At 38.3% G+C, this 26,045-nt stretch overlaps 1 protein-coding gene across 2 annotated transcripts in view; it reads right to left on the bottom strand.

The window, feature by feature from the left end:
* The window catches only part of Fbxl17 (F-box and leucine rich repeat protein 17), a 472,414-nt gene that overhangs the window by 280,757 nt on the left and 165,612 nt on the right, over window positions 1–26,045 (bottom strand). For both annotated transcript variants that reach the window (XM_038340435.1, XM_038340434.1), the window contains exon 6: window positions 10,321–10,451. In XM_038340435.1, the coding sequence (XP_038196363.1) occupies window positions 10,321–10,451 (131 nt within the window). The remainder of the gene's footprint in view (window positions 1–10,320; window positions 10,452–26,045) is intronic.

The raw sequence follows: 26,045 nt of genomic DNA, 5'->3' as shown, positions 1-26,045 counted from the left end.
TAATCACAGGAGATATTTATCATCTCAAGTCTCTTACAGGGAAATTGTCAGATTTAATCACCTTGCCCATATTTTCACTATTTACTGGGCTTCATTTATCATACACTTTAGATTTTGACAACAGTGAGTTATTTTAATTACAACTTCAAGTTTGAGTGACTAAGAATAAGGCCATTCCTAGAAGACATGGGGGTGGGGAAAGTGGAGAAGTCATCTGAGGAACCAACAAACTATCACTTTCATGAATAAACCAAGGTTTTCTTCATTGTTAGACTTGAAAAACAGGCACGATGTAGGAAACCACCAAATCATGGGCCAAATGACAGTACTGCATTGTCATCATCAAAGTGGATCATTCTGCTCTTTCCCATGACATGATCATAAACTGATTTCTCAACATGGAAAACATTTTATATGCCACAAATCTGGGTCATGGTTCCATGATTAGTGACAGAGTGCATGTTTATTAGGAGTAAAGCCATGACTTCAATATCCAGCACATACTCCCCCTAAAATGAAGGATAAACCTCACAGACTAAATGCCTATTTTGTATATTTAGCCTTCCTTCTATAGCTTAAAACATAAAACAAAAAACTGTATTACAGTCGCACATTCAGAAAAATTCACGACGGTTAACTACAACTACCCTTCTATGGGCAGGGAGGTAGACTGGTGACTCAAATGCTTGTCGTGTGGACATGAAGACCTGAGTGTAGACCCCACCTACCACTGTCTAAAGAGCACAGCATGGCAGTGCCTGGAACCCAATTCTGGGAGACAGAGCCAGGAGAACACCAGGGGTCATGGCTGGGCAGTCCAGCAAAAACAGTAAGCTAAAGTTCAATTAGAGCCCCCCATCTCAAAAAATAAGATGAAGAAGCAAGTAAGGAAACTATCAAATATCAACCTCTGGTCTCTACCCTTGCCTGCATGTACTCATGCACACAACATACACACATACACATGTGCACACACACACACATAAAGAAACAACTTTCTAGAGATGATCTTACAAATAACTATTCCAGTAAAATATACTTATTCTTTTTTATATTTTCACATTTTTATTTTTCATAATTTTTTTATTTATTTTTATTATTAAAAATTTCTACCTCCCATTTCTCTCCTCCCTTAACTCCCCTCCCCCTCCCTTGTCAGTCCAAGGAGCAATCAGGGTTCCCTGCCCTGCAAGAAGTCCAAGGTCCAACCCACTCCATCTGGGTCCAGGAAGGTGAGCATCTAAACAGACTAGGCTCCCCAAAAGTCGGTACATGCGGTAGGATCAAAACCCAGTGCCATTGTTCTTGGCTTCTCAGTCAGCCTTCATTGTCCGACACGTTCAGAGAATCCGGTTTGTTAAAAGAACATGATTACATAATATGCATGAAACTATTCAGTGGGTTATATAAGTAGTTTATGACAGAATTTTAAAATTGCTACATCAAACCGCCTACCGTATTATGAGACACCATGTGGCAGTTTGAATGGGGATGCCCCCCTCCCAGGTCCTTATGTTTGAATGTCGAAACTGTTTGGAAAGGATTAGGAAGCATGCCCTTGTTGGTGTGTCACTGAGCATGAGCTTTGATGCTTAAAAAGCCCATGCCATTCCCTCCCTCCCTTTCTCCCTCCCTTTCTCCCTCCCTCTCTCTCTCTCTCTCTCTCTCTCTCTCTCTCTCTCTCTCTCTCTCTCTCTCTCTCTCTCTCTCTCTCTCTCTGTCTATCTGTTTCTCTGTCACTCTCTCCCCTACCCCAACCTTTGTGACTGCTGCTTTCAGCTACTGCTCCAATGCCATGTCTTCCTACAGGCTGTCATGCTAGAAAGGATGGTCATGGACTCTACAATATCTAGAATCGACAGCTCTGATTAAATGCTTTCCTTTAAAATTACCTTTGTCATGGTGTTCTATAACAGTGATAGAAAAGTAAGACACACTAGTATCCAAACTGTTCCACAACCTAGAGGAAGACTAGCAGTAGTACAAACACTACCACATGGATGCTACAATGGTTAGCATCAGTTAATCAGTTTCATGCATCCGAAGAGATGAGACTGGCTGGTGCATAGGCTGCTGTGAGACTCTTGGGCTCAAGTAAGCTCCCTGCCTCATCTTCCCAAGACACTGGCACTACACACAGCAATGGCACATTTTTATCTCCATTGTATTTCTAAGTGTCCAGGCTATGAGAGAAGAAAATTGCTCCAACTTCCCAATGTTCCAAGCAGAAAAGCATCTACTCCTCCAAAATGCTTAACTTTAATAGAAAGTAAAATAGTCTCAAGCTCAAATTCAACTATGCTAGCTAGGTCTGTCCCCTTGGGCAACCTTTAAACCTCAGGTTCTATGAGAATTAAGTAATATTAGGGGATTGAAATGAAATAAAAGTCTAAGTCCACTGTGACATGACATTCACTGGAAGATGGTAGATTATCCCCTCAGTCCTTGAGCACTTATAAATACAATATATAGCATATGTTCACAAAACAATTCTTGAAAATAAAACACAATGGGCACTCAGCAAATATTTTATATCACCAACACCTGCTCAAATCCTCTCTGAACTTTAATTCTAAATACCACTGCTTTTTATTGAATCAACGGAAATTTGAAAGAAGATACAGAATAAACATCCAGAGATGATCAAGGGAGTTAGAGAAATCTTTATATAAAGCTCATTGAGTTTTACATGAGCTGGGTGCTGTCAGTGTCACCGAGAGGTACACTGCTGCATCTGTCAATCTACAATTTTAAGTCAAATAAACTCAAAAGCACTACAAAGGGATTTGTTGTTTTCTGTAGGAGAAAAGAGAGAGAAGAAAAGAGAGAAAAAAGAAAAAATGCTAATGGCAAAGGAACAATGAATCAAATCTAAGCAATTCCTATGAATTCTCTAAAACAAACAAGCAAACAAACAAAAATCCACCTAAAATGGCTGTAAATAAAGGATGTAACTCAGTGGTAGTGCACATGCCCAGAATGTATTAGACAATGAGTTTAATCCCAGCACCAAAATAACTAAGTAAGTCATAGCTTTGAAGCTGGAAATAGTTTAGAAGAGTAGTCCGTCTATGCCAATAATCCAATAAATAGTTTTATAATAGCCCTGCTTACTTCCAAAATTGGAAGTCTGCTAACGAAACAAAAATTCACCTATTAAAGCTGAATTAGGTCTTCTTCTGTGTCTTCCACCTGTTGGGCAACGTCCTGATGTCAGAAATGACAACAAAAACAAGGAAGAACTAAACGAGGCAAAACAATAAACTGTATTAACTGCTAATTTATTTATTAGGATCGATTTTCAAAGAACTATTGATGTAATATATGATATAAGATTCTATAAAGTTAAATAATATTCTAAGTGTATGTATATCTCTCTCTATGTAAATATTCACTACATTTGGGCAGGTGCCCACAAGACACTGGATCCTCTGAAGCTGGAATTACAAGTAGAGAGCCAAACTCAGGACTCCTAGAAGAACAAGAGTCAGGCACATGCGCCATTCTCCACTGGACTTTCGACCTCCAAAACCATAAACTACATAGACATCCCTTCATGACATGCTACCGAATGGAGAGTAATCTGTTATCACAAGGGTTGAGCCTGGCTTTGCTGTACCTTTGTAACATTAGCTAGTGGCTGCCAGACAATCTTTCATTTCTCTCACATTATTACTTTACACTGTTTCATCATCAACACAGTGGGCTGCCAATCAAAGGGTCATTTGATAATGAAGATATAGATCACAAGAATGAAACTAACTTGTTTTAGGACCACTGTTAAAAATTTAAAATAGAAAAATTACATTTTTGACATTAAAAATTTAAATCAAGGCAATTCCTTTTAATATTCTTGTACACTGTAAAGGTTTGTCATACATATTGGTTTAATAAAAGACTGACTAGACAGTAGCCAGGCAGAAAGTATAGGCAAAGCAACCAGACTAGGAGAATTCTGCGAAGAAGAAAGGCAGAGATGCAGTCACCAGCCAGATGCAGAAAAAGCAAGATGAGAATGCCTCACTGAGAAAAGGTACCAAGCCACATGGTTAAACGTAGACAAGAATTATGGGTTAATTTAAGTTTTAAGAGTTAGTTAATAATAGGCCTGAATTAAAAGAACAAACAATTTATAATTCATATAAGCCTCTGTGTATCGCTTTGGGATTGAGCAGGTGCAGGACAGAAACTTCCATCTACAAAATATTATAATCATATTGCTACAAAGAATCTCAGAACAATTCAAATTTTTATATATTACCCTTTTATACCTAAATGTGTAGCTTTTGGATTCTGCATCAGTTACACAAAAAACTGGAAAGACCAAACTGAATGTAAAATAACAAAAGATTTATATCAAATACAGATAAATATTTCAACAAGCTTGGAGTCAGAAAGAATAGAGAAGACATAATAACCAGGTGTTTAATTTAAATCACAGATACAAGTAGTTCATATTCTCTTTTCATAGAACACCTGGATTGTATTTGTATTTAACAGCAATGATAAATGTCAAGTAACTACTCGACCATCCTTCTGACTTCTAGGAAATATCATGCTGTGCAATCTGTTCAATGCAAAAAGCACTTTTAGGAAACAGCAAGGAAAGAGAACAGCATGTCTTAGTCACACAGATCAATTTCAAGACTCCATAATGCCATACTGTAAGCGCTGGGATGTGGCTCAGTGGCAAGACTTTAATACAGCACCTGTAAAACCGCAGATTTAATTCTACCAACACAAAAACCCAACCAAACAACAAACAACAAAAAGCAACCAGATACAAGGATCAATACAAGAACAGTGTTAAATCATTATACAATTTTAAATGTTTGCCTTTAAAAAAAAATCTCAGACAAGAACTTTAAATGTAGAAAAACTAAGACCACTGAAGTTTATTAACCCAGGACTGCCTTGAAATAGCAATAGGGTTTTCATGTACAAATATATAAATAATATCTAAGGCTCTAAACTAGTGGCTCTCAACCTTCCTAATGCTATAACCCCTTTTAATACAGTTCTTCAAGCTGCAGTGACCCCAATCATTGCATTATTTTGTTGTTACTTGATAACTGCTATTTACTGTTATGAATTGTGAATATTTGATATTCAAGATAACTGATATGTGATCCCCAAATGGATAACGACTCACAGTTTGAGAACCACTGTTCTAAACCAAAGAAAATAATGAGTTCTTACCAAAAATCATAAATATAAGAATTTTCCATATACTAATAATGGATTAGTTCCATCTATGAAACAGAAAACTAATTGATGATCCATAAACATTTTCTTGTTTGTCCTCATACAGTTTTCATAGTAACAATTATAGAAAACACATTCATCTAAAAGCAAAAAAATAAATAAATCCAACAAATGATCTAAATTTAATAGGAATAATTTGGCCTTTCCTTGAATGAAAGATGTTGAGAGGCTTAAATGAGAACGCATGTAAAGTGTCTGTCAATTACCTGTGCAATAAAAGTTACATTCCTGCACTCTATTCTTATCGAACTCATTATTAATGTGAAGTCGTACATCGCCTAAAGAGATGGATGACCCTTACAGCAGAACAAGCTCAGTGCCCCATTTTTTGAGACACAGCACCAAGTACTTAGCACTGCTTCCTGATTTACTAAAGTATAGTAAGAATGAACAAATGTAAAACAGAAGCTAACTGATCGGCTAAATGCATTCGTGCATTCCAGTGCTCTCGCTATGAAAGGTTACTACCCCACTCAGCTAAGTGCTGAAATCATAATTAAGTATGATGGGAAGTCCTAGATTTATACCAATATAATTACAAATATTACTTAGCTTAGTAATACAGTATGGCAAGAACAATGAGATGAGTAATTTAGATGATATTGCAAAGTGGGTTTTAATGTCTGAAACTTCTATTACAGTACACAGGATAAGTGCAAGTAGTATAATTAAAACTAAAAGAGTCTGATCCTTGTAACTCTATTGCTCGGCTCATTAAAATGCATGTTTTCTCAATTAATCCAAACTTTTCCATTAAAAACATAAAAATACACTTTCATTCCTTGGAAATAAATCTCCACGGTACTTATTATATTTAGAATCAAACACTAAATAACCATTACAGATAAGTACAAAAAAAAAGAGATAGGGAGCAAGAAGTTGTACCCATAAAGCCCGACAAAGGAAGAAAAAGCGCAGTAAAGGCTGCTTATTTTCCCACATAACTCCCCCAGTTTGGGCAAAGTATTTGAAGAGCTAGAAGTTTAAGATCCCTGAGCAAACCTATGTAAAGTGTTCACTTAGCAGATAATTCACATATAATTCACAGATTTCATAGTATTTATGAGTTACAGCATTCTCTGATTATTGATTCTCTTGATTTATATGACGCCTTGGTCATGTTAACAGATAACTGTGGAATAATCACATTGCTGCAGAATGACTGCTCTTTCTTTTAATTCAATATATTGCTAAGAATCTTCTCTAAATATTAAACAGATAGAAACACAAGATGATTATATATTTTATTTTATTACTTGTCATGAAAAGTTATTATAGAGTATGTTGTTATTAAATTGTCTGCAAATTAGGATATTGATAATGGAGACACTTTAACTTTTAAATTGATATCACTCAATTTTCTTTAAATATTTAGCCTACTTTGTAAAGTAAATATTATCAGAAACAACAAATACATTTAAAATTATTTGACTCTTTGTAATTCTTTAAAAGGCCATTAGATTTTTTTAAAGAAAATTTGAAAAAAATTAAATACACTTTAGGAGAAATTTGACTACGTAAAGATGTAAAAGGAAAAAAAAAAACCAAACCTGTGAAACAGCAATAAGAAAATGAAAAGGGAAGCCAGGCGGTGGTGGCGCACGCCTTTAATCCCAGCACTCGGGAGGCAGAGGCAGGCGGATCTCTGTGAGTTCGAAGCCAGCCTGGTCTACAAGAGCTAGTTCCAGGACACGCTCTATAAAAAAGCTACAGAGAAACCCTGTCTCGAAAACCAAAAAAAAAAAAAAAAAAAAAAAAAAAAAAAAAAAAAAAAAAAAAAGAAAAGGGGCTTTATGATGCTGGATGCTGCTCTAGGGAGGTGTTTGGGTAGACTCCAAAAGTGCAGGAAACGCAAGCAAAGAGTGACCAAGAAAATCACGTCCAACTAAAGCGTTCCACACAGCAAAGGAAACATCAAAGTGAAAAGAAATTCATAGACTTGGAGAAAGCACTCAAAAACTGTATGTCACAACAGAGAAGGAACCCAAGTACATGTAACTCAACAACAAAACCCAAATAGCCTGGTGAGCTATGCCTGTAATCTTTGCAGTGAGCAGGACTGAGAGTTCTCCTTCAGTGGGAAGCAAAATAACCCCGCTATGTTAACCACTTAGTAAAAAGGACTACTAAGAAAAAAGAAAGTGAAAAGATAATCTCTGGCAAAATCACAGAAAACATAGGATCTCTGTGCACGGATAGTGGAAATATAATTACACCAATTAGGGCAAGCAGTATGGTGCTCCTGACAAGCCTACAAATGGGGCAACCACAGGCTCCCGTGAATGTACTGCTGGACACTCGTCCAAAGAAACCAGGAAAGAAAAGCGCACTGTGCTCAACATGTTTGTTATAATCAAGAAAGGAAGCAATCTCTGTATCCATCAACCCATGAATAGAAAAAAAATCTTTAAGCTTTTAAAAAACAATACATTTTTACAGTGATATACTAATCACTCCCTTGCCCCACCCCCACATTGCCCGCAAAAAGGGCTGGGGATATTGGTCAGTGATAGACTACTTAATCAGCATAATGACATAGGTTAGTGACCTCTCATAGAGAAGGAACTGAAATGAACCTCACTTTGCCTTTGAAATCCTGTCATAGGACAACATGGATAGAACTGGACATCATGTTAAGTAAAGTAAGCCAAGCAAGAAAGACAAGGGTTGCATGCTCTCCATCATTAGAGAAAAATGCAAAAATTTGCCTTCTAGAAATTAAGAGGACCAATGTAGCTGGCCATAAATTACACAAAAGTCAGACGCTCAAGGCTCTGATGGTAGACAGCGGTACTGTACTGTGGTATTTTACACAAAAGTCAGACGCTCAAGGCTCTGATGGTAGACAGCGGTACTGTACTGTGGTATTTTACACAAAAGTCAGACGCTCAAGGCTCTGATGGTAGACAGCAGTACTGTACTGTGGTATTTTTAAAAGTCAGACGCTCAAGGCTCTGATGGTAGACAGCGGTACTGTACTGTGGTATTTTTAAAAGGCAAGAAGAACAGAGTGTGGATGTTGCAGTTTTGCCTTTTAAAAAAAAATGATAAATGCTATAGGAGACAGATTTACTTACCCTTATTTAAACATTACATGATTTAAATATACATTAAAGCTTTACAGAAGACCCAATAAATATATTTAATTGTAACTTTTATGTATCAGTAAAAACTTTTAAATAACAAATAAATGATAGAAAAATTACTACAAAAATTTTATTAAAAATCATATGAAGACTATCATATAACTTAAAAGAATAATTTAGGGCAATCTAAAATTATTATAACTTGCTATAATTGGGAAATGGAATCTATATCACTTTATTTTAAAGGATAAAAAGAAACTAAAAATAAGAGGATAGTGTTGTAGAATATTATTTTAATCTGTGTTAATTTGTTTATGCTGTGGAACATTTGTTTAATGATGCAAAAATATGTTCCATTTTTTTTATGTTGCGTTTGTTTAACTCTTGGAAGCTGTGTTACTTAAACCGTTTAGAACAATTGATTGATTTAATAAAGAGCTCAATGGCCAATAACAAGTCAGGAGAAAGAATAGGCAGGGTTGGCAGGCAGAGAGAATATACAAGAGGAGAAATCTGGGAGAAGATCTAGGAGCAAAAAAAAAAAAAAAAAAAAAAAAAAAAGAGGAGAAAGAAAGGAAGGCTTTTGCGATCAGTCACCCAACTACACAAGTAAACCACAGAGTAGGAAGTAGAGAAAAAAATACAGAAATAAAAAAAGGTAAAGGCCCAGAAGCAAAAAGTAGACAGGATAATTCAAGGAAAGCTGGCTAGAAATAAGCCAAGTTAAGGCTGGGCATTTGTAAATAATAAGATTCGGTGTGATTATTTGGGAGCTGGGTGCTGGGTCCCCAAAGAGCTAAGAACAAGGAGCCAAAAAGAGTAAAGAAAAACCAACTACAGAAAAGACTTAATTTTAAAGAATTATTAAACGAGACATTATTTCTCCAACTTGTAAAACGTTTCTATATAAATAGTCACCAATTTTAGATGGAACAGAATGTATTTTTTTCTAAAAGCAAATTTTCTGTAATGGCCTATCTTGCTACAAAGATTTATGTCTCAAATAACAACCAAACAAAAACAAAACAACAACAACAAAATCCCACCTGTTCTAAAAAGCTGGTGGGTGGTGGGACCAGGCTCCAGTCTCATGCCTGTACTCACACGCCTGCCTCCTCAGCATGGGTGGGTCCATCACACACTTGTCTGCATTATCAAAGTCTACTTGCAAGAGGTATGCTTTATCAATGTGATATTTTATGAGAAAAATGGGCTTACAGTTATTTAAAAGAAAAGATTTCCCATCTTACAAATTGTATATTGTGTATTAAATTGCTAATCACATGATTCAATTTAAAACAACTTACATTTATAAGAAATGTAAATTGTAAGCCAGGCGATAGTGGAGCGCACCTTTAATCCCAGCACTCAAGAGGCAGAGGGATCTCTGTGAGTTTGAGGCTTGTTTCAACTACAAATTAAGTTCCAGGATAGCAAAGGTTATCTAGACAGAGAGAAACCCTGTCTAGAAAAAAGAAACAAACAAACAAAAGGAAACCCGGAAAGAACGGAAGGAAGGAAGGAAGGAAGGAAGGAAGGAAGGAAGGAAGGAAGGAAGGAAGGAAGGAAGGAAGGAAGGAAAAAATATAAGTTGTAAGAAATGCAATCATCATCGAGAAGAGGTCAAATGCTCAAATGTTTGAGGTAATTCCTCAGAATCATGGGTAAGGTAAACCATAACAAACAACACAAAACTCTCAAGACCTTAAAAAAGACAATATATGCTTCATGAACAACAAAAATGAGTTAACACAACCACTGTTGTATCTGTCCAAACACGCCAGTGCTGAAGCACTTAAAGCAGCGAATGCATCAACGCATGCGTCTAGATTTTTCTCCACTCTCTAGTGCAGCAATTCAGACACACAGCTGCAACCCGCTATACGTGCTCCTGCCATGACTTGTCACAATGATAAGCGTATCTGCCCGGCTCTCCTCTGGACACATGTCTCGATGTTCCAGTAGTTACCTGTCATTGATGATCCAGTTCAGACAGAGGTTCAGAGAGCTAAGGTTTTTGCACCTCCTGACGATTTCCATCACAGTCTCATTGTCCAGTTCAGTGATATGACGGAGGTCCAAACTGGAAAGGTTTCTTAGCTAATGACGTAAATAAAATGAAAGATAAAAAAATAAGTGCCAAGTTAATTCTCAAAAATTATACTATCATTTCTCATGCAGTAGGAGTAGCACCTCTGCCGTACATGAGATAATCTAGCCTTTAATTATATATCAAAGTATTTTACAGAGAACACTTTAAATAAGCATTGAAATCTATGATGTATATATGAATAGGCAAAACATAAAAAAGATTTTACTGAAGCACCATTAAAATGAAGAACTAGCGACCTGTGTTGTAATGAGTAGAGAAGCTGCGGAACACATCACAGAAATACCCACAGCTGATAACTTCCTGCAGGATTTATCTTCACAACTAAAACATAACTTCTGCACAAGTTCTCTCATTTTACTCTATGAAATACACATAATCAACTCAGAAGTGTCCTGACGATACTCTGAGTACTCTCTGAACTGGGACTATGAGGTCACACGTTTGCTGTACCATGCCAACCTTAGCTCCTCATTTCTCTCATTCATTTTGATGATTCCCAGTTTTTCCTGATGTACAGTCTCCTCAGAAGGTGAATTAATAATGTTTACATAAAGGGGGCAGGATGTTGATTGCCCACTTCAAATAAGGTACGGTTTTAAAAATTTTTGCTTAGTAACAAACAAAAGAACTAACATGAAAGCATGTGTGTATATACGCATGCCTTACGGTACCACCTTATAAGGCAAGAGTGACTTCTCAGATGCCATTAGAGGGACTGTCCTGAAATAGAGAGATGGAGCTAGATTATTCAACCAAGTCCAATTTAATTGGCGAACTTCTTTTAAGTGGAGAATCTTCTCTGGCATCAGAGAGATGTGACCGAAGCTACAGCAGCATCTGAATCATGAAAGCAACGCAGCCTGCCTTGCCCAGGAGCTGGAAATGGAGGATGGGGACTTTGTGCAAGGGGTTCAACGCTGGGAAAAGTCAGGGCCCTTGGCTGGCAGCCATGAAAAGTAAGGATGGAAACCTACAGCCCCAAAGGGCTTGATTCTGTCAATATCGGCAGAAGCAAAACACGCAGACTCTGTCATTGAGCTTTCACAAGGCAAACCAACCCAGACCACACCCTGACTTTATCTAAAAAGACCTGGGGCAGACAGACATCTAATTTAGACAACAGCGGAATGATAAATTTCTGCAGTTTAAGCTAAGTGAATGACAATTCGCCACAGCAGCAGTTAGAAACTAGGACGCAGAATTTACACAACTTGAAGGAGCTCTCCTAGGACTAGTGTGTCTTCTCGAGACCACCACCAAATTGTTCTTAGGGGAAGGTTATCCCTACAGGAAGCAGAATTGTAAGTTTGACCCAATTGCCAAGGGCCTCATAGCAGACAAGTCTCACCTATGTCAATTCAGCTTAAATCCCCCGAGAAGCAGACACTAAAAGCCATGGTAATGGTAATACATGCGCAGCTGCTGAACAATTTAAACATGACCAGGTTTCCAAGACCTAAGTCCTCAATTCATTCATATTTTGATTTTTGTGTCTGTGTATAGTTGGTGGCTACTGTATTGTCACAGTTCTGGAGAATGAAAAGTCATGAAGGAATTGGGGAGGAGTCAGCCAGGCAGCTCCCAAACTCACTTTGTATCTCAGATCACATGGGAAAAGCTACACACAGAGCTGAGACACCATGAGTCTGTTCTCTGAAGCACGCTGCACAACTGCGGGGGAAAAAGAGAAATGGAAAACTGGTCACTGTGGACACATTCCAGAGGCAGAAGTTTCTGCAGTGGCTCCTTCAAGGGCCATAAGGTCTCCTCTGCAGAGAAAAGCTCTTAAGAAGCCTCTTTGCAATCTGCTTGTCAGGTCAGACGTTCAGTGAAGTGGAATCCAGCACAGCACCAGGCCCAGAAACATCAAAGCTGCAGAGAGAAGGCAAGAGCAGGAAAGAAGGGAGCTCTGATGGGTTCCTGTCTGTTGGCAGAAGCTGAGGGCCTCACTACCAGAAAAGAGACTCACGGTTGCTGGACCAATTCTGCACGGTGCTGCATGCAGTTAATTAAAGGTGTCACACACCTTTAAGCCCAGCACTAGAGAGGCAGAAGCAGATGACTTCTGTGAGTTCCAGGCCAGCCAGGGTTGTTTTTCAGCCCTGTCTGAAAAACAGAATACCACCAAAACAAGAACAAAAAATCCTTTGGGCTGTCCAAACATCTCCAGGCAGCTGACCAATCAAATGTCATCTAGCTTCTCTAGTATCCCTTCCTTCTAGGGACTCCGCACTACAACCATAATAGTAACCAACACACCATGACAGACCCCACATGGGAACTGTCACCTGCAAAATCCTAACCCTTTGATCCTCGACCCTTACGTCTCTGCAGCTTACACTGCTGGGCGGTAAACAAAACAAAGGAAAATTATATAAAATACAAGATAAAATCCGGAATCTATAAATCAATTGAAATTCAGTAAAATTCCAAAGGGCTCACACTCGTATTCCTGCGATGTCTGCATGCCTCCCAATGCCTGACATCTTTCCATGTGGCAAATGGAAATTAGAGCAGCCTGCAGCAATAAGCTGGGAGCAAGGTGCAAAGCTGTGGAGACGTGCACTCCCTTTATGACAAGTGAACATACGAAGATTGCAATAGAGTCAGAGAGGACAGTAATGGCAAGGGGACGAAGCTTTAGTCCCAGCGTTTTCTTCAATAGATTGGCTACCATTTTTCAAGACAAGCAGCATAGTAATGAGTTATAAGAAACTATGGGCAGGCAACAAAGAAAATTCGGCCCCCATCTTCTCACAGTCATAAGCACACTTCGAAAACAAACGTGCCAGAAGCAGAATCTAACCCCAGTGCGCAGGAAATGTCTTTGCTCTCACATATGAGAAGAAACTCTAAGTAGGAGGGGATTCTCCTTAAAAAGCAAAGGTGAAAGGATTCTGCAGCTGTAATCATCAACTCAGCAGAGACACAGAGAGCCTTTGGTGGTCATTACAAGGGTCCTGTACAAGCTTAGTTCCTGGCTATGGCCATCAGGAAAGTAGGGCTATCAGTCCTATAGTGCTAACAGCTGATTCCTTCCAGTGAGCACACTCAAGTGAACCCGAGCTCTATGAGGAAATGCAGCTCTTTAGTAGACAGAAGAGGTACATAGGCTACGGGAGGACTGCAGACAAGTAAACAGTGAGGTGGCATCCCTTCTTTCTGACGCTGCTAAATCAGTGGTTATGTGTCACATACAAATAGAAGAATCCTGCATGTAGATTGTAGCAGAAACTATATTTGAAAAGAAGCCAGGGTTGAATACATTAAATGAATGTAATGAATGCCAAAGAAATAAGCATTTTAAAATGGTTAAATTTAAAATGGTTCAATTTTTTTGGTAAAATATAATTTACCAAACTAAGAAGTCATTTTCAAAAAGAAGATATTGAATATGCACATAAAAATTGTTCAAAAGAAAAAGAAAGCTGGGCGGTGGTGGCGCATGCCTTTAATCCCAGCACTCGGGAGGCAGAGGCAGACGGATCTCTGTGAGTTCAAGGCCAGCCTGGTCTACAAGAGCTAGTTCCAGGACAGGCTCCAAAGCCACAGAGAAACCCTGTCTAGAAAAACCAAAAAAAGAAAAAAGAAAAGAAAAGGAAGAAAATATCCACTTGTTTGTACTAGTACTGTCCCTCATAGCAATGAAGGCCTAAGGACACAAAGGTCTAAACAACTGGTCAAGATGGATAACGCATTGGGAGAGAGATGTTAGCAAATCCAAACTATGTTACAGATGGTGCAGGACAATTCTGTATTCTGTCAATTATGTTTTAAATAAATGCTGATTGGCTACTGATTGGCCAGTAACCAGGCAGGAAGTATACGTGGGACAACCAGACAGGAAGTAGAGGCAGGACAATGAGAACAGGAGTATTCTGGGAAGAAGAAAGGTCTTTCCCATGTCCTGGCCAGACTACGAAGAAGCAAGATGTAACTTGCCCCGCCCAAAAAGGTACTGAGCCATGTGGCTAAGATATACTAGAATAATGGGCTAATTGTAAGTTATAAGAGTTAATAAGAAACCTAAGCTAATGGGCCAATCAGTTTATGATTAATGTAGATGTCTGTGTATTTTCTTTGGGATTTACAAACTGTGGGAACTAGGCATGAAAGAAACCCCAACAGGCAGGCCTTCATGATACATACAGACTTGTAAAAATCCAGACATCCCATGGAACTAATCCACAGCAGGAAAATGCAACACAAGGCTGAGCTATGAGTAACACGAGTCTTGTTTGACTGACTTTTGAACTCGCCACATCCAAAAGATGGCACTGGCCATCTGTGCCTGTTACTACCTAATGTTACAAGTTTACAGGTATACCATGGCTCACACACCAGAGCTTTGCAGGACAACACAGAAAATTACTTGACCCATTAAGGCTCATTCTTTGTGATCTGTCAGTTCCTGACTGGCATGTGTTCACAGGGCCTTCCTGATGAACATTTTGACCAAAACTAGTAGAAATATAACAATATCCAGAGTCAGCTGCAGGAAGCTAAGTCCCAGCAGATCATCCCAAGATGGACCCAACATCTATTCAGAACTCCACAAACAGCCCTGTCAAATTCATCACATCCATTTCCTTGACAGGGAATATTATAACAGTGCATTCCAGTGTTTCCTAAAAAGCTACCTAAAATAATCCCTCATAGTCTGAAACAGAGAATTAATTTAGAAAACTGATATTTTAAAAAACTTGCTTTCCTTATAATTCACCAGTAGTCTTGGGTTATACAAATCACAAAGGATTTGATTAAGTAAGGCCTTTCTACCAGGAGCTTGTGAATGCCTCACTCCCATTTGCAGACACATCGTAAGGTATTAAAAAAAAAAAAAAACCCTAAGTCAGAATGTGGATGTAAGTAATCACTTTTAGTTTAAAACAGCACTGTTAGAAAAAAATTAACTTGTATCTATTTGCATAAAAGAACAAAATTAATCAATGATTGGTATGGCCAAGTCTGTGCTTAAATATAAAATGAGATACCCAATCATTACCTAGATAACATGGAATGAGAACTATAAAGATGTCCACAATGACTTTAAGTTTTTCTTAAGATAAAGAAAAGATGAAAGAAAAAGAAAGAAGAAAAAAGGAGGGGTGTAAGTTGTGGAGGCCCAGATAGGAGGATCAAAATACACACCCAAGAAGGAAGAGAGGGAGAAAGGGAGGGAAAAAAGAGGGTGGGAGGAAGGGAGAAACGGGGATGGCCACATTATACAAGTTGACTACAATAAATGTAGCTAGTAGACTCAGGCTGTTGTCGCAAAAGCCGAATGGATATCCCACTCTTTTAGGCTAATTCAGTGGTTTGAACCAGAATGTGCCCCATAGGTTCACATTTTGGAATACTTGGTGGAACTGTTGGGGAAGGATTAGAAGGTATGACCCTATTGAAGAAACTGTCATTGGAGACAGACTTAAGATTTCAAAGACAGGTGCTATTTTAGTGTGATCTCTACTTCCTGTTTGTGTATTAGAATGTGAGCTCTCAACATTCATGCTGCCAGCCTCCCTGCCATGATGGTGAAGAACTCCCATTCCTCTGGAATGAAAACCTCAAATAAATCCTTCTTTCTTTGAGTTGTCTTGGTCATGATATTTTATCACAGAAATAAAAAAGTAACTGCAACAACTACAAAGATAATATAAGAACAATTGGAGGTAATAATTTTTGAAAAGAATAAAACCATCTGTTTGTATAAATATATATAAATGACAATTAGTACCTAAATAACTCCTAGCTCTGTCACATTAGATTTATTAGGAGTATGTTCCTATGCAATCAGTTATAATTGCTGGGGAATAAAATCAAGGTTAAGACTGGCTGCCTGACTAACGGCACTGGTTCTGGAACTTCAGCAATCACACAGCCAAACTTCCAGAATCCTGTAAAGAGAAAAACCAAGCTGAAGTCCAAAGGCAAAGGCAGAGAGGGCTCTCAGAGGAAAACATCACGAGAAAAGAAATAAGACTGAGTCACAGATCTTGAAGAGTAAAACCACAAAATAAAAAAAAACTCAGAATGCTCAGAACATAAAGGAGAAAACAGAGAAGCTGTCTATCTGGAAGACAGAAAGAGGTCCACATGCTGACCAGGTCTGACAGATGCACAAGAGCAGCTGATGGACAGGAGCACCCTTTCTACACTGCGCTTTGGTTCAAGGATGGCAATGCTATACATAGTAATCAAAAGATCCATACGTCCCATTTATGACATCAGACAAATCCTTCCCATGACATCATGAAACTGGGAGCACCACAGTAGAATTGGGAGGTGTTTAAATCACTTTGAAGCATGGCACAAACAATAAGAACCACTAATGCTAAGTATGAAAACGAGTTCTAGAATCTTGTAATCTAGGCCAAGTCCACATTAGTACTCAGGCATGTTTCTATGTGTTCCTTCCTTCCAACCTCCTCCTCCTCTTCTTCCTCTTCCTCTTCTTCCTTCCCCTCTTCCTTCTTCTTTTTGTGGTTTTTCAAGACTGGGTTTCTCTGTAGCTTTGGAGCCTGTCCTGGAACTAGCTTTTATAGATCAAGCTGTCCTTGAACTCACCGAGATCCACCTGTTCCTGCTAGGATTGAAGGCATGCGCCACCATACTCAGCCCCTTCCAACATTCTTTTAAAGTTATTTTTGGTTATTATAGCTTTCTTTTTTCTTTTATTTTTGAGATTATAATGTAATTGCATCCTTTTTTCCTTTCCTTTCCTCCCTCCTTCCTTGCTCTTTCAAATTTGTGGGCCCTTTTTTATCATGAAATGTTGCTACATGCACACTTAATGTTTATATTTAGAAAAACTTACATATATTTAGGAATATATGCATATGTTTAGGAATAATATATATAATATTTAGTAAATATACAAATTATTCCTAAATATAAACTGCTCTGTCTATATGTTTTCAGGGCCGAGCATTTGGAGAGAACCTACAACCACCACTGTACTAAATCAGCATGATCCCTAACTACATTCAAACATTCTAAACATTTATAGCCTTATCACCATAGCTAAGTGTGGTTCCTTCATCAAGGAAATGTCTCTTTGCAACAGATGGAGCCTACTACAGGAAACCACAACCATTCAAAATGCAGAATTGTAGTGTCCAGTCCCAATGGCTACATCTACAAAACACTTCCACATCTAAGGCTGAGGGGACATTACAGAAGAGTGGCAAAAAAATTACGAGATTCAGAGGATCAGGGAGTTCGTTGTGAGACTGTCTCCTAGTAACATCAGAAGCTACACCCATAAAGTCTCACCAATATGACCACCCAAGTTTGTGCTCAACAAGGAAAACAATACACAAAGTGAACGGGAAGTCTAAAACAAAGGACTATGGGAGTTAAGGATTGAGAAAACAGTCTTCTCCAGGAAAAGTACACCGATTGGCTACTTAGTCACCATGACCTTCTGTCTCCCTGCAGGTTGGGTTCTGCTGGTCTCCTACCACATCTGAAATCTCTATCATTTGACTCAGCACTCTGGTTTGCATTTTAGGATACTTTACCACCCTGCTTCTCCTCAGAGCTGTCCCCTCTGACTCTTTCTTGTATATCACTGTTCACAATGAACTTTCTTAAATCATTTTACTGACATCTCTCTCTCACCATATCCAAAGTCTCTAGGAAAGAAAAGTCCTTATGCCGCCTCCTTTAGCGTCTATGCCCTACCATTTTGCAGAATCAAATAAACTAACTCAAACTCCTCCCGCCCCCCAGCAAACTTGAGTGCTTGTCCCTGTGCCTAGTCAACTGTGGTCACTGCTTCAGGCTGGTCTCACAGGACTCATTTGGGATAAGTTGAAAATGCTGCTTCTTTCTCTCCTATTATTTAATTATCTGGGTCAGATCTCATCTTCTCTGTACGTTCTTGGTGACTTTAGGAAAAAGAAAAAATGTTCTCAGAAAATATGCTTGCCTTACCACAAGTTTTAAAGTGAGCAATTTCTAGTCATTTATGCCCTACGGGAGGAGACCACTGGCTGGCATGCTTCTACTCTCAAATACTCAGCACCCCTCTGGCTGCTCCAAACCTCCCCCACTTCCCTTCTCTGTCCTCTCCCTCCCTCAAGCCCTGGTAATGCTCATGGACATCTGAAAATCAGCTTACTCAGCTATTAGACTCTTTGTTGTAGAATGTTAACTGAAGATCTGCTTTTGCTATGGGCATTTGTTTAACAAAGGAATGCAAAAATGTGTTGCATTCCTTTCTGTTGCATTTGTTTAACTCTGTGAAGCTGTGTTACTTTGCCTGTCTAAAATACCAGATTGGTCTAATAAAGAGCTGAAAGGCCAATAGCAAGTCAGGAGAAAGAACAGGTTGGGCTGGCAGGCAGAGAGAATAAATAGGAGAAGAAAGCTGGGGAGAGAAGCAAGAAAAGGAGGAGAGGAGGACTCCAGAGACAAGCCAACCAGCTACACAGCAAGCCACAGAGTAAGAAGTAAAGAACGGTATACAGGGTGGTGGTGGTGCACGCCTTTAATGCCAGCACTCAGGAGGCAGAGACAGGAAGATCTCTGTAAGTTTGAGTTCAGCCTGGTCTACAGAGTAAGTTCCAGTACAGGCTCCTAAAGTTACAGAGAAACTCTGTACGAAAAACAAAACAAAAGAAAAAGAAAACAGCAACAAAAAAAGGTATACAGAAATAGAAGAAGGTAAAAGCCCAGAGGTATAAGGCAGATGGGTTGATTTAAGTTAAAGAAAGATGGCTAGAAACAAGCCAAGCTAAGGCTAGGCATTCAGATGAGAAAATAAGCCTCCATGTATTTATTTGGGAGTTGGGTAATGGGTCTCCCACAGATTCCAAAACAAACAATTACAACTGCCTAGATCTGGGCCTCTGGTCCATCCAGCAGTCATGGTGTCTTCTCATTCTCTTCCCTGACACCGCCTAAAAGACTCTTTACATCTGGCCAAAACCCCGACTATACTTTAGGGGCAGGTGGAAAACTTTAAAAACATTCATATGATCAGCCTCTCCTTAGAAGTAAATATAAACAAAACACAAATATAAATATGTAACCACAATTAACAAAAAGGAGGCATGAATTTAAAAGAGAAAAAGGAAGGAAGGGTATATGGGAGGATTTGGAAAGAGGAAAGAAATGGGAATGATGTGACTATGCTGTAATCTCAAAAAATTGTGAAAAGTAAACTATGAAATTCTCAAAGAAAAATATTGTATTTTTAAAAGATATTTGAGGGAAGGTAATAAAGGCATTCTAATATTTTATGTCTGAATGCCTAGATATTCAAAGAACAGACTGGATAAATTTAGGAGTCATCAGTCATAAAAAATATTTATGCTTCTAAATTTAACATCTAACTGTATAAATTGTGGGGGGGTGAGGGTGTGTGTGTATGACTAAATTAGTTTTGTACAAACATTAGCTTAGCATCAATAGTGAATAAAATGTACTGATGTCTAGAAATGCACGCATATAGTAATAAAACAAAATACATATATCAGTGGTGTTAAGAGTTGACTGACAACTTGACACCATCTAAAATCACCTAGGAGACAAATACCAGAGTTGCTCTTTCAGAGTATCTCTATCAGGGTATAAGCAGTCCTAGTCCGTGGCTGAGGTCCCACACTGAATAAGAAGGGGAAACAAACTCAGTTGTTTTACTATAAAAATGGTGGCAATGATGGCCCAGCTATGTGGGGCAGGTACACAGACCACCTTCACACTTCACTTCCTTGGCCTACCCATTTGTAATTCAGCTAGCACACACCCTTAAAGGCACCCTTAAAGAAGCCTTGCTCTATGCAAACCCAGGAGAAGTCTCCTTCCTGCACCAGTGTGCACCATGTTGCTTTACGTTCGTACCTAGTGAAGTATCTGTCCCCAGCACAGAAAAGCATGAGCTGCAGCAGAAGCTCAACACGGAGCACTGCTGTGCTGTGCTACCTGTGCTGGACACCGCAGCACACAAAGCACTAACACAAGAGTGTTTAAATGAGTACACAGGATAAAAACTCCAGAAATTTCAAATTCTGTCTAGAAAAAAACTTACTTTCATGTTATTTTAAAGTGTTCCATACATTAACTGAAAAACGACTCAAACAAAAAGCGATGTAAACTATGAAAAATACTTTAAGGATAACTTCTCTAAGATTCTGACATTCACATCAGGTGTCAATGTTTTTAGCAGCTGAAAACAGGTGTGACTAATATGTAAACATTAAATAGTAAAAACCAACATTATCAAGCAGCACAATTAACAGCCATTTGAGAACAAGGAGCATAATGAATTCTCTATTTACATATTTGTTCTTAAAATGCAGAACATTAAGAAAAAGTCTCTGTAAGCTGTCAAGATTTTGATATGTGTGCTGAGAATGTTGAGTTCTTCACCAAAATTGCAATCACAGCCTCCTGCTACAGAATGTGAATTTGTTAATTGGGTCTCTGCTCAGTGATGGTTCAGAACGGATGTGCTGCTCCCTTAGCTCAGGCAGGCGGTGCAGTCATAATTGACTTTTTCTAGGCCTTTTCTTTTTGCAAACTCCTTTTCTTTCTCCATATAAGGCTTCTAGAGCTCAGGATAAACTACAAACAGCACTTACAGTTACAAGTGTAAAGCAACCCTGTCACTTCTCACACAGCGGGGGCTGAGAGGATTTCTCCTCAATTAAAAAATAACATGTTCACACAGTTTCTGTTAAATAAAAATAATGGAAAGCAAATGAAGGGTACATCGAGTCAGATAAACTAAGGAAATTGCATCTTCTAATCAGAAACCTGTATTCTTTCATTCATTTCCTCCTAACAGGCACAGAGATATATTAATTTAAAAAAAAAAAAGGAAGACATAGTTATTGAAATTCTGAAGCAACTTCAGTCGTGAGTCACACTTCAATAGGGTAAAAGTTTCCCAAATATATTCTAAAAGAGAAGTTTGGATTCTTACTTTTTAAAGTCGTAAAATCACAAACGCCATTGCCAGAGACAAACACTAATTACACTCAGAACCATGACTGGTGCATCATCTGCTGGCCCTCACACTGCCTACTAAAGCAAAAACTTCAAAGGATTTTATACTTTATTTCTAAATGTGTTAAGCTGAAAAACAAAGAAAGGAAATTAATGATTTTAAATTAAAGAACCATTATGACAAGCAGTTTTATTTTGGACATTTTAAGAATGCAAAAGAGTTATATCTGTGTCTAAAATAAGACACAGTTCAGTGATAGTGTGTAGGCTTAGCACACACAAAATCTAGGTTCAATCCTCAACACAAAATTTAAATCAATTAGGTTAAGTGTTTATTTTTTTCTTTCCTGGTTTACAATAAACACCTAGAGCTCATTTGACATCAAAAAATCCATCTGATTCATGACCCCCACCCTAAAGCCAGAACAAAAAGGAAATCGAGCTGCCACTCCTCTTTCAGAAATGAGTTCGAGGCCAGCCTGGTCTACAAGAGCTAGTTCCAGGACAGGCTCTAGAAACTACAGGGAAACCCTGTCTCAAAAAAAAAAAAAAAAAAAAAAAAAAAAAAAAAAAAAAAAAAAAAAAAAAAAAAAACCCAGAAATGGTGCTGTTCTATTCTATGACTGAAGCCTAGGTCGCAGGCAAGAATGCAAGTTCCACCCGTTCATCCTAAAGCTTTGGTGCACAGAACCTAACAGCTGGTGGAGCCGCTCCCCACCCCAACATTTTACACCACAAAAAAGGTTTCACAATATGGAGGCCCCATCAGCAGGTGCCCACAGCTTCTCTTCACTTCACCAGAGGTCTGGAATCCACTACAAGCAGATGACCAAGACATACAAAATATTTCTTTATAAGCAATAAGCCACGTTTATCACAAGAAACATTTCATCTCTCTCTTTCTCTCTCCCTCCCTTCTTCTCTCCCATCTCCCTCTCTGTGTCTGTCTCTGTATAATTTCTTATTTCTACATTTTTCCAAAATCCACAAAAAAGTGGCAAATCTGATATTACCTAAAACTGGAGTATCAGACCACATATCTAAATGAGCAAGGCATCAGAACCTAGGCCTTAAAGAAATCTCAGTGCAGATTTAGAAACACTTTCTTAGACAAATCATATCTACTCACTCATAAGTGGTTTTAGACATAAAGCAAAGAAAAACATACTACAAATCACAATCCCAGAGAACCTAGACAACAATGAGGACCCTAAGAGAGACATACATGGATTTAATCTACATGGGAAGTAGAAAAAGAAAAGATCTCCTGAGTAAATTGGGAAAATGGGGACCATGGGAGAAGGCTGAAGGGGACGGGAAAGAAAGGGAGCAGAGAAAAATGTATAGCTCAATAAAATCAATAAAAAAGAAGAAATACTGTTTCTTCAACCACCTTGGAATTGCATTCGAGTTAAACATGAATGGCTCTTACCATACTCCCAATCACCTAGCCATGAATACTTAAGGAGTGAACACCTCCGGGGGTTTTAAAACAACGCCTTACAAGAGCCAAATGCCAAAAAGGCTGGTGAGGAGTCATACTCCAAAGCACTCAGGAGTTCTCCAAATACTGACTCATATCTGTTTACTTGGCTTCACCCTATTCTACAAGCAGTTCCAAGAAGCGACAATGTTTGATTCAGAAAGTTTTTAACTTTAGAATTGGTTAAGTTTTTATTCGTGACTCTTCTCATTAAACTAACGGTAAAAGCTGGAAGCAAAGAGCTAAAATTCCAGCATAGTGACTGTGTGGTGAGAAGTAACTCAATTATTTAAAAAAAAAAAAACTGGCTTTCTATAGTTTTATTTGAAACAAATATAATAAAATTAAACTATATTATCATTAAAGTAAATAACACAAAGTTTCAAAATGAATTGGGGGAATGTATAGCATTGTATAGAAACCTACTTTCTGACAGAAATGACTCCATTGTGACTCCTAAACATTCATCTAATGAAAAGAAACTTAAAATAATGGTATCTAGGAAACATCTACAATAAAACTTTATCAAATTTACGGTTTACCTAGACATATGTTCTGAATCTTAAACCTTCCTCTTATCTGTAAAAAGCAATGACTTTTGAAAAGAAACAGAAGTACTCAAATGGTATAATCTATTTTAATTACCTATCAAAGTCATCCAATATATAATATCAAATAACTGGCAACTAATAGCCAATAACACACATAAGTAGCTTATAATAGGTAACTTGTTGCTGGTTTTCTTACATTTGCCTTTGTAGACTGACATTACAAGTTCCAGCAATTAAAAGCACTTCATGTTTGCTATTACTAAAAGACTATGTTAAAACCATTCTTCTATATTTAACACAGCATCTACACTGACACCCCCACTCCAGAATTTCATAGCTTCATTATTCGTAACTGTCATGTAAACTGGCCTGCCCTTATCTCTCCAGTACAGATTCAAGGCAGCACTACAGGCAGTGCTAGCATAGAGCAGTGTCAAATCTGAGTTACATCCTACATCCAATCCTCTATTCCCTGAAAGAAAACAAAAATCAGTGCAGTTGTTATGTGTTCTCATATAAGAAACCTAGCTGGATGCAGAAATATCAGTCAGAGTTTAATCAGAAAAAAATTACTAATAAGTTCATGTTACATGAGGGGAATATCAGCAAAGGAAAGAGATATTCTAGAAAAAGAGAAGCTCAATAAACTGGACTTGGCAGTATATGACTAAGAATTAGCCATAGCAAGAAAGCCCAACCACTGCAAACTCGAGGGCAAAAGGGAGATTCAGCATGCCTGAAACCCACAGGCCATGTTAACATAGCAAGTTAGAGCTATCCAAGGGAAGGACACTGAGGAAAAGGGCTGGGACCGATGTCGGTACTGAAAATAGTGGAACGCAGACGAATGTCATAGTCTCCCTCTTTCTTTTTTCTGCTCCATCAAATATACACTGCAGGGTGAAGTCCTGTATAATGTACAGGTATAAAAGCACGTGCTTAGAAAAGATTCGTGTGTGTGTATGTGTGTGTGTGTATAATATTTTTTATGTTAAGAACTTCATACATTTATTTTGATCACATTTACCACAATCCACTTTTCTTCCAAACTCCTTTCAGATCTAACCCTACCCCCACTTTTTCTTTTTCTTTATTATTGTTACATGAATATATACATATAAGTATATAATAATTATAAATATATAAATACAACCTGCTGAGAATGTTTAGTGTTGCTCGTATGTATCTGATTTTAGGGCTGGCCGTTAGGTATTGGAATACCAAGTAACAGGCTTACCCCTGGAGAAGACTCATTAACTGCCTGTGATTCTTTACCTGGGGTAGTACCCCAGGAGATTTCACCCATCCACACTGGCATGTCAACTAGTATTATTATTACTCGGGTCTTGCTGAGTAATATTGGGCTACAATATTGTTGCGATTTCATGGGTGTATACAATCTTGGAGCAGATGTGCTGGTCCTTTGGCTCCTACAATTTAAAAGGAGGATTCTAAAAAGCAAACAGTTCTTGGAGCAGCACAAAGCAAAGGACAAGCAGGGGAAAGGGTGGGGTTTTGCAGCAACAACAAAAATGAAGCAGTATATCTATGGAAGTCCTTACGGCAATCCAGAAGTGGGATAATTGCAAGGGTATTATTGTATCCTGCCTAAAACCCACAGTGCTCTTCTTTGAGTCTGCAGAAAGTATAAAAGTTACAACTTGAGCAGTTTTCTTGGGAACAAGTGTGCTTGCTCCATTGTTAAGCTCCAAGATTAAATGCCAATTTCATACTGAAATAAGCACCTCTGATCAAAACAATCACCAATCATTTCTCTAGCTACATTAGGAAGCTGTTCCTTGGGTAGGTGGAGGGATGTGGTTTGCCAATCACCCACTGCACTACAATCAGTTGGAAAAAGTAAAAAGACATTTATAATGAGGGAAAACCTACGTTCCTAAAGGTTTTGTAAATACAACGATCAACAGCTTCTGTGTAAACAACTGAGGCAACACTTGGCTGCCAAGCAAACATTCAAGAAGCACAGCTGCCTTACAGGGTTTCTCTAGTGTGTCTAACAAACAGTAAGCTCGGGACCAAATGCAAACCCAAAAGTCACTGTGGAAGACGGTGAATGAGGACAGAGGCCAAGATCTGCTTAAATGTTAAGGCTTCACATAGAAATGTCTGAACATCCTACTCTTCTATATAAGCTAACTTCCGACTCACAGGGAGACACCAAGGAAGGTAATTCTCATTTTCAAAGAACAAAAGAGACACAAGGGAACAGTTCTTTTAGTGTCCAGGAACTCTTTCAGAATCGTGGAGTATATTCTAGACAACCATTATAAGCTAAACATAGTGTTACAATGATAAGAAATACATGATCCTTTGGGTTCTCAGTGTCTCAAGATTAGCATGAGGTGTATTGTGAATACTTTTATGAGTGCATATGCAACAAGTACACAGGTAGGAGCTTCTCTTCACTGACAAGCCTGCCCCAGATAATCAATGTATTGCTTAAAAATGAGACAGTTGACTATACAGAGAATACTAAAGACAAATCATCAAAACTATCAAGTAATTGTCAATGTTTTAATAAATCATCTCTTAAATTAAGTAGATTCTATTTAATTCTATACTCCACAATG

Source organism: Arvicola amphibius, chromosome 8, assembly GCF_903992535.2.
Source record: "Arvicola amphibius chromosome 8, mArvAmp1.2, whole genome shotgun sequence".
Taxonomy (NCBI): domain Eukaryota; kingdom Metazoa; phylum Chordata; class Mammalia; order Rodentia; family Cricetidae; genus Arvicola; species Arvicola amphibius.
This window is presented reverse-complemented; position numbering and strand designations above follow the sequence as displayed.